General features: G+C 36.1%; 1 protein-coding gene across 4 annotated transcripts in view; it reads left to right on the top strand.

Annotated features, from left to right (window-relative positions):
• usp6nl (USP6 N-terminal like) overlaps positions 1-8,964 on the top strand; it is an 82,565-nt gene that overhangs the window by 57,843 nt on the left and 15,758 nt on the right. For 3 of the 4 annotated variants that reach the window (XM_016458501.1, XM_016458500.1, XM_016458503.1), the window contains 3 exons: positions 305-378; positions 5,461-5,543; positions 7,027-7,066. In XM_016458501.1, coding sequence (XP_016313987.1) covers positions 305-378; positions 5,461-5,543; positions 7,027-7,066 — 197 coding nt within the window. Of the gene's footprint in view, positions 1-174; positions 222-304; positions 379-5,460; positions 5,544-7,026; positions 7,067-8,964 lie in introns of those variants that run through there. The other variant, XM_016458502.1, reaches the window with a different exon arrangement.

Genomic DNA, 8,964 nt, shown 5'->3' on the forward strand with positions numbered 1-8,964 from the left:
TTTGTACTGAATCCAGAACCTTCCTATAAAAGCAGACCCGAGTTGTTTGCTTTGGATGTGAATGACGCAGTTTGCCCTTGAGAGCCACATACTGGCTCAGACCTATTTGAACAGCCACTTGTTGCTATGCTGTAGCCGATAGAAAAGAGAGCGAGTGTGTGTGTGTGTGTGTGTGTGTGTGTGGGTTTCAAAGTGCAAAGAGGTCTTTTCTCTAAATTTCTGTAAGCCAGGCTTATTAAAGATGATTCACATAGTGGACAGTGAAAATTGCAGCTAATTGGTCTCTCTCTGTTTCTTTTTCCAGCGTCTGATTCAGAGCAGGATGCTGCAGTGAAGTTGGAACAGGAGCGAGCTGAGATACTCGCCAAATATGAAAAGGTGAGAGAAAACAGCTGCCATTCACTCACCAGCCAAATACCCTCCAATCCACTTCCAAGAAAAACTGAAACACAGTAAACACATGCTCTGATCCAACCAGATACCTCCTTCCATCATAGTTCACAACCTGCAGTTTTCATCTGGAAGATTCTCTGTATTGTCATCTGTTTCTAAAACATTGTCTGTCAGATTTTTAGCAAACATTTCTGTTATGTTTCTGATTTAGAATGCCACCGAGGATAGGGCATCAATAGGGTGTTAGAATATGTTTTATTATAACAGCTGTCCTGTGAAACACCTGTTCTCACCGGCTGTCGTGTATATCACTCATGTTGGGAGGCCAACTTTTATCCTTAAGTCACGTCTGGCATTGTATCTTTCCAGACTTTCCAGAAGATACACTTGTTAAAATACATATTTGTCAAGTATGTAAGTTTACAGGAAAGAAAGTGGCACTAAAAGTAAAATGAAATCTTATATTGCATGAATGCAATAATGATCATGTGGTAATAGATATCAGCTCAGAACGTTATGACTTCCTGTGACTGTTGTAAGAGTAATGTGTGTTTTCACTAAAGGGTTTCGTGATTTTTTTCCTCATGAAATCTCTCGCGCGTGTCCGGTTTGTAAATTGATAGTTTAAATTAAGTGTAATCTGAGCTCTCATTAGGGGGCTCTAATTCTGTAACGTGTCTGTTAATTGGATTGTGATATGCTACCGTACACTGGGATTCGTCTCTTGACTCAGAAAGCATAACACCTATGCTCTTATGTTGTTTTTTTTTTTTTTTTACGCACATTTTTTCACCCTCTAAAATGCTAGTTTTACCCTTTAAATTGTTACATTTTTGCACTATTAGCTCCTAATGCCCTAAAATTTATAGTAGTTCGGCCAAAAATTTAAATTCTATTTTATTCTTTATTCTGTTTATTAAACAAAAAGCTATTTATTCACCTTCATGTTATTCAAAACGTATGCTTTTATTTCTGAAGAATAACTTTTTTTTGTTTTGTTTTTTTGTTTGGTTTGGTTTATTTATTTATTGGTTGGTTTAGTTTGTTTTTTGTTTGGTTTGTTTGTTTTGTTTTGTTGGTAACACTTTAGTATAGGGAACAATTTTCACTATTAACTAGTTTTGTTAGCATGCCTATTATTAATGTATTGGCTGTTTATTAGTACTTCTAAAGCACATATTCTGCATGACCATATTCTACATCCCTAATCCTACCCAATACCTAAACTTAACAACTACCTTACTAAGTATTAATAAGCAGCAAATTAGGAGTTTATTGAGGCAAAAGATGTAGTTGATGGTTTGTAAATAGCAAGAATTGGACCTTAAAAGAAAGTGTTTTGTTTGGTTTGGTTTGGGGTTTTTATTGTTGTTGTTGTTTTGTTTTTTGTTTGGTTTGGGTTCTTTTTTTTTTTTTTTTTTTTTTTTTTTTTTTTTTGTTTCGTTTTGTTCCTTTTTCTGTTTGGTTTGGATTTGTGTTTTGTGCATTGTTAATGAAAGTAAAAGAGGACTGGAGCTTTCAGGCTCCAGAATGAGCAAGCAAAACAGCATAAAAACAGTGCATGTATGATTCATGTAGAGATCGACCGATATATCGATTTACCGATATTTTTCCCGATATTTAAGCATTTTACCATAATCGGATATCGGTTTTGTAATATCGGATTCACCGATAAACGCCGCCATCTTGTGGGTGTTTTGAGAATTGAGGGCAGGATCACCATTGCAGCGCATCTGAGGGGAGACGAGACAACAACAACGGCATGGTGCAGGTACTTGATTTGCTGTAGTTAGTAAACTTGATTTAACATAACAGCCATTTATGCACAAATTAGATGCATTACATAAATGCCTGATATGAAGTTTATGCAGCTTGGCTCTAAGAAATAGAGACCAACTCACGGAGTCATGTAAAATAATCCGTCAAGTCCTGTCCCAATAAAGACGTAACTTTGCCTGAATTAAATATGCAGCCATGAATGAGCGCATGTTGGAAATAAAAGCACTGAATTGAATTCTCTCTCTGTTGTCTGCTTATCTTTAGTCGCGTGAAGTCGGAGTCACGTAGAAAATCCGTCAAGATCCTCTCCCAATAAAGACGTAACTTTGCATGAGTTAAATAATACAGCCATGAATGAGCGCATGTTGAAAATAAAAGCACTGAATTTAATTATCTCTCTGTTGTCTATGCTCATCGTTAGTCTCGTGAAGTCGGAGTCACGTAGGCAATCCGTCAAGTCCTCTCCCAATAAAAACGTAACTTTGCATGAGTTAAATAATACAGCCATGAATGAGCGCATGTTGGTAATGTCCACTTCGCAGGGCGCTTACAGTCAAATATAACAAACGTCTGAAGCAATAAGAGAAACATACAAAATGTGCAGAGCGGGGGTACGCGAGGACTAGAATCGAGAACTGCTGATCTAGCAGGGCAAAAACATTATTAATAATTCTGATATAACATTCCAGTTGAGAAATGCAATAAAATATGATGTTTTGTTTGTTATATTCCAGAGAATATTATTCAGTGAATTAACATTATCCAGTGAATTATTCTTCACTCTTAAGCCTATTAAACAGCTTATAAACCTACTAAAACTGTAGTTTAAAATGAAGTTGATATGAATCCTTTATTTATTTTCTCCATTTGAAAACATTAGACATATATTTTTCTTATTGTTAATATTAGTGTTGTTGCTGATGATGCTTTTTATAAATAAAATGTTTTTTTTTATTGTTGTAGTATGAAGATTAATTTTAACATGAATGACTGCTAATTTTCAACACTTAAAAAAAGGAAAAAACTAAGTTACGTATGTTCTTACTTCACCTAGTCATTTATTTACTTTATAACAGTAAATAAATATCGGTTCTGCATATCGGTTATCGGGCACACCAACATGCAAATAATTGGTATCGGTTATAAAAAATCAATATCGGTCGATCACTAGATTCATGTACTATATTTTTCAGAAGCCAAACAATATCTTCTACAGACTGAAATGTAAGTCTTTATTCACTAAAAGTCTCGTGAATTTTTATAGACATGCTAAGAAAAAGTTGAGATGTCTCATTCATGAAGAAATCGTTCACTTCAGTCTGATTTAACAAAAACAGTCTGAATCATTTGTTCATAGACTGAATCACTGAATTCAACTCACTGATTTATCCCCAGAGCGGTGTGTTTAAAGGGATGCATTTAGAGCCCAACTTCCTTCCCAACAGTAACAGTTGGATTGTCAGCACAATAAAACCCTCTCTGAGAAGATGTGTCCTAAAAGCATCGCATTTACAGCCATCAAAGCAGCGCATCTGCAACAAACTTTATTATGTATATCCTGGAACTCGTGCCACTGATGTTCATGTTGTTTAGGCTCTAGATGTGGGTGTTGTCACGTTTTCATGGAACATTTCAGAAGGAAGTAACAGAAGGGAAGTGTGAATGCCACTGAGCCAGGTAGTGATGTAATTTAATCATTGTTTAAATGTCAAATGTTATCCAATTATCAAATGTAAACTTGTTATTACATGTAATATTGTTCTTGTGAGGTCATTTTCTCAAGAGGGATAATTAAATGCAGAAAGACATGAGAAAAAACAGTGGAGGAGGGGGTACGTCCTTGGCGCGTGTCGCTGGCCGAAATATTTCCCACAGCCATGTCACTGTGACATGCTATCAGATTATCATATCCCACTGTAAATTTATGCCTGTGACACACACCAGAGGGTGAGACGGAGATAAATGATTGTGTGTGCATGTGCCCTTGATATGGCTTCCCTCTGTACCAGTTCATATTTTGTCTCCGATTCTCGGTTTCTTTCATACTCATTCTTTTTTATGGCTCCCACTCTTGTTCTCGCTTCTGCCGATTGATTCCGCCTGTTATTTTTCTCATTCTCCAGGCTTCCCAGATCTATTAAGACCTTCACATTTGCGTTACATTTAAATTTGCAAAGATTTTCTTGCCAACATGACAAAGTGCACATATTGCATATTGCATATATAGACAGTTAGTTATTGACCTGACAGGTTAATGGCTTTTGGGATGAATGATTTTGTCAGTGGGTAAAGTGCTTCACCTTTCTTGCATCTAAAATGTGACTCAAAAATTGTCATTAGTCAAAGTAGATGTGCATAGTGTACGCAAAGTGTTGAAAATGTCTATATTATGTATTTTTATGTATTTATTATTATTATTACTACTACTACCACCACTACTACTATTAATTTATTACCATATTTTGTCATAATTTTATTTATTTAGATTTATTTTATTTTTATACATTTATTTCACATAGTATACAATTTTAATATTGTCTATTTATCGGTTATCTATCAAAGTCATTGTTGGCTTATGATTAATTATAATTATGAATTTTAACATTGGTGTATGGCTGATGTCAACCTAATGAATGGACTGTACATATTTTATCTCGCCGCCTTGTTTTCATTGATAGGCATGGTTCTGCAGGTCAGTCTTTTTTTGCAAACGAAAATAGTTCCAAAAGCAGCCACACACTGGAACTGAAAGTGAAGAGGAGCGTCAGATTTCAATCCCCACTTAAAGTGAAGTAATCCGCACCAGCTCCTCTACAGAATCTTTTTTTATTTTCTGCTCATTAAAGACTGAAAATGTATACAAAACTAATTTTAATTGAAGTCTCTATGTCAAGCGGCTCAGATTTAACTGCACAAGTTTAACCTTAGAAAAAGTTTGTTTAGAAAAATGAAAAAAAAAAAAAAAGCTGTGCGTATGTGTGGTCAGAAACACGACTTGTGTGTCTTTCTACTTTCGTAAACACGCTGTTCTTACTCAAGGATGATCTGTTTCTGCCCTAGGCACCCCTCTCTCTTTATTTCTGCTGTTTGAATTGTTTATTTGTGTTATACTGAACCTGTCCACCCCTCATTACCTGCCCTAAATATGTATGAACAACAAATTCACAGATCAGTAGAGCCTTACGCTTTGAGAACTCAAGCCTACAGCAACTTCGCACGCACACATACACACTAAAACAGTGCCTCAACTGATGTGTACTCACAGCTTTGTGTTATTTGTGCTTTCAGGGTAAAGAAAGTGCGGAGGTGGAGCCGTGGGAGGAGGCCAATTTTGATCTGTATAAAGCGGTGGACCGCTTCGGATTCCTGCAGTAAGAAGCATGCATTATTCTGTTCTGTGAGATCTTACATGAGTGAGGAGATGCAGGTATTGGAGAAACCCAGCAGAGAGCTCAAAGTGTCTGAGCGTTCACTGTACACCCTTATCTTGGTGTCTGTCTGCTCCTTTGGCCTCTCCTGTCTTCTCAGTTCTACTCTCTTCTCGCCCTGGCAGGGAGGTTTGTGGCTTACCCAGGCCCCTTAAACAGCAGTGCACTATGCGATATTTATAGGGTGCCACATGTGTCTGGCAGATCATGACTCTATAATTGTAGGGGCAGAGAAACAGGAGGAAAGAAAAATGGATACAAAAAAAACAGTAGCTGAGAGAAAGAGACTGAAAAAGATTGAAAGATAAGTTACAAAACTGGAAAGGTTCAAGGAATTATATGCAGATGTGAGATAGGCAACACTTGCTCTGTATTTTATTTATTTTTGCTTTATTTTGCTTTGTTTTTTTGTTCCTGTGTTTTATTATTATTCATTTTGGTTTGTTCTTAAGTTTTTTGTTTGTTTGTTTTGATTTTTTTTTTTTTATTATTATTTTTGCTTTGTTTTACTTTGCTTTTTGTTCCTGTGTTTTATTATTGTTTTATTTTATTTTTTATCTGTATCTTAAGTTTTTTGTTTGTTTTGATTTGTTGTCTTTTGTTTTTAGGGTTTTTGTTTGTTTAATTCTAATATGTGTTTTGCTTTTTTGTTTTGATGTTTGTTTGCATTTTTATTTTATTTTTGTATGCATATATTTTTGCTCTGTTTTACTTTGCTTTTTGTTCTTGTGTATTAGTATTATTTATTTTTGTTTGTTCTGTATCTTAAGTTGTTTGTTTTGTTTTGATTTTTGTTTGCTTTTTTTCCTTTGATTTAATGTTTTTGCTTTATAAATACCATATGAACAAAGGGTCAGTAATTACACTGATTGAATTTTCACTAACTTTGAATTTGAATTAACATAGCTGCCTATGTAGTCAAAAAGGAAGCTCACTAGGGTTTGGAACAGAGCCTTAATGTCGTATCACGACTTCCCTGGGTTACCTCATGGATATCCCAGATCAGTTCCAAAATGGCTGCCATGGAAACAGTCATTTCCTGTTTGAGTAGCTGACTAAGATCTTGCACTTTGAACAGATTCAGGGCTGGGGGTCACGAGGGCATCATTACCAATAGTGATGTTTATTTATCCAGCGAGTGGACTTCCTGTGGAACAAAGTAATTCCTTTTTCAGTAATACATTTGACGATAAGATTTGACGTCAGCAACATAAACCAGTGTATGATTTATTGATGCGATTTCTCTCCCTGTACGGCCATCATGTTATGTGAACAGTGGGCAGACATTAGTGGCTATTTGAAACCATCTGTGAAACTCTGTGTGTCCAGTGGTGTGACTAAACACTTTTGTTTCAACAGAAGAGAATTGAGTTTAGTCCAAGTGTATATTTGCCTTCTTTAATCTGATGTGATTTGTCTTTCACAGTGAGGATGAGCTTCCAGTGTATGACGTAGTGGAGGAAAAGGTGAGTCAAGTGCTGTATTTGTGTCTGTGACACCAAAACTGTGATAAGTTTAAAGCCGACTTGATACTTTCATAGTGCATCCGTGAAAACCTCAGAGTGTTTTATCTGGAAAACTAGAGCAAATACATCAGTAGGATGAGAAAAATACTTTTAAATACAGTATAAATGTTTTATCAACCGTTTTTAACTAGGCAATAGAAAATATTGGAACAAACTACTCATCCATTATGATTTTTGCCCTAAGTAGAATTGACTGATTTCTATGGAAGCCCATTTCCGCCACTGAATAAAAAAAAAAAAGGTAACTGCGACTCCTTATCTCACAATTATGCCTTTTTTTCTTGCAATTGTGAGTTCATCTCGCAATTGTGACTTTTTTTCTCAGAATTGTGATACAAACCTGCAATTCTGACTTTTTTTCAGAATTGCATGATATTTACTCACAATTCTGAGAAAATATCAGTCTTCTGATCAGTCAGAAATCTCGCCCGACTGGAACGGTGCTTTACATTTCCAGGCTCTGGTGTTTCTAGTCACATTTACATATTTTCCGAGCCGACAACATAACGTGAAAATTATTAAAATGGTTTAAAAAAGCACATGGCGCCATAGTTTCATCACTTTACAGTGTCGCAATGATCCCATTTCCGCCACTGAATAAAAAAAAAAAGGTAACTGCGACTTCTTATCTCACAATTATGCCTTTTTTTCTTGCAATTGTGAGTTCATCTCGCAATTGTGACTTTTTTTTCTCAGAATTGTGATACAAACCTGCAATTCTGACTTTTTTTCAGAATTGCATGATATTTACTCACAATTCTGAGAAAATATCAGTCTTCTGATCAGTCAGAAATCTCGCCCGACTGGAACGGTGCTTTACATTTCCAGGCTCTGGTGTTTCTAGTCACATTTACATATTTTCCGAGCCGACAACATAACGTGAAAATTATTAAAATGGTTTAAAAAAGCACATGGCGCCATAGTTTCATCACTTTACAGTGTCGCAATGATCGTCTTTTTCAGAACCTGTCATAGTTTAATGAGTGGGAAGATGACATGAAATGAAGCGAGTTTAGCTGCATTGTAAACAGATGAGCACACATATGCATATACAGCTCCCGATCTGGGCGAAGTTCACAGGATTTTGACCACAGAATGATAAGAGCACACAATATTATTTAACACTCGGTATTTTAACTTAAGCGCTGCAAGCCATGCATACAGCACCAGACATAGACAGATTTTCTGGTACGCAAAACAAGTACTTTAAAGGAATTCCTTTAGATTATTGCCGTTACTGTGGCAGCCAACAGCAGCACAGCTTAACCCTGCGCACATTTTTGTATTTAGTTATATTGAAAAAGTTTCAATTCAGTCTACCTTTTTTACCCCGTTTTAACATGCATTTCTATGGAGACCAGCCGTAGCTGTCAGACAAGATGGTGGATAGCAGCGGCTGCACATAATATGTGTGTTCTGATTGGTCAGATCGCTTGTCAATCAAGCTCCCTGCGGAACGGTCAGTTGTGAGATATAAACTCGCAATTCTGAGAAAATATCAGTCTTTTTTCCCATCAGAACTGGACTTTATAAACTTGCAATTGCCAGTTTGTATCACGCAATTCTGAGAAAAAAGTCGCAATTACCTTTTTTTTTATTCAGTGGTGGAAACGGTCTTCCATAGATTTCAGCAGGGTTACAGTGGGTACGGAAAGTATTCAGACCCCCTTCAATTATTCACTCTTTGTTATATTGCAGCCATTTGCTAAAATCATTTAAGTTAATTTTTTTTCCTCATTAATGTACACACAGCACCCCACATTGACAGAAAAACACAGAATCGTTGACATTTTTGCAGATTTATTAAAAAAGAAAAACTGAAATATCACATGGTCCTA

This window comes from Sinocyclocheilus anshuiensis, unplaced genomic scaffold (genome assembly GCF_001515605.1).
Source record: "Sinocyclocheilus anshuiensis isolate Anshui unplaced genomic scaffold, SAMN03320099.WGS_v1.1 scaffold719, whole genome shotgun sequence".
NCBI lineage: Eukaryota > Metazoa > Chordata > Actinopteri > Cypriniformes > Cyprinidae > Sinocyclocheilus > Sinocyclocheilus anshuiensis.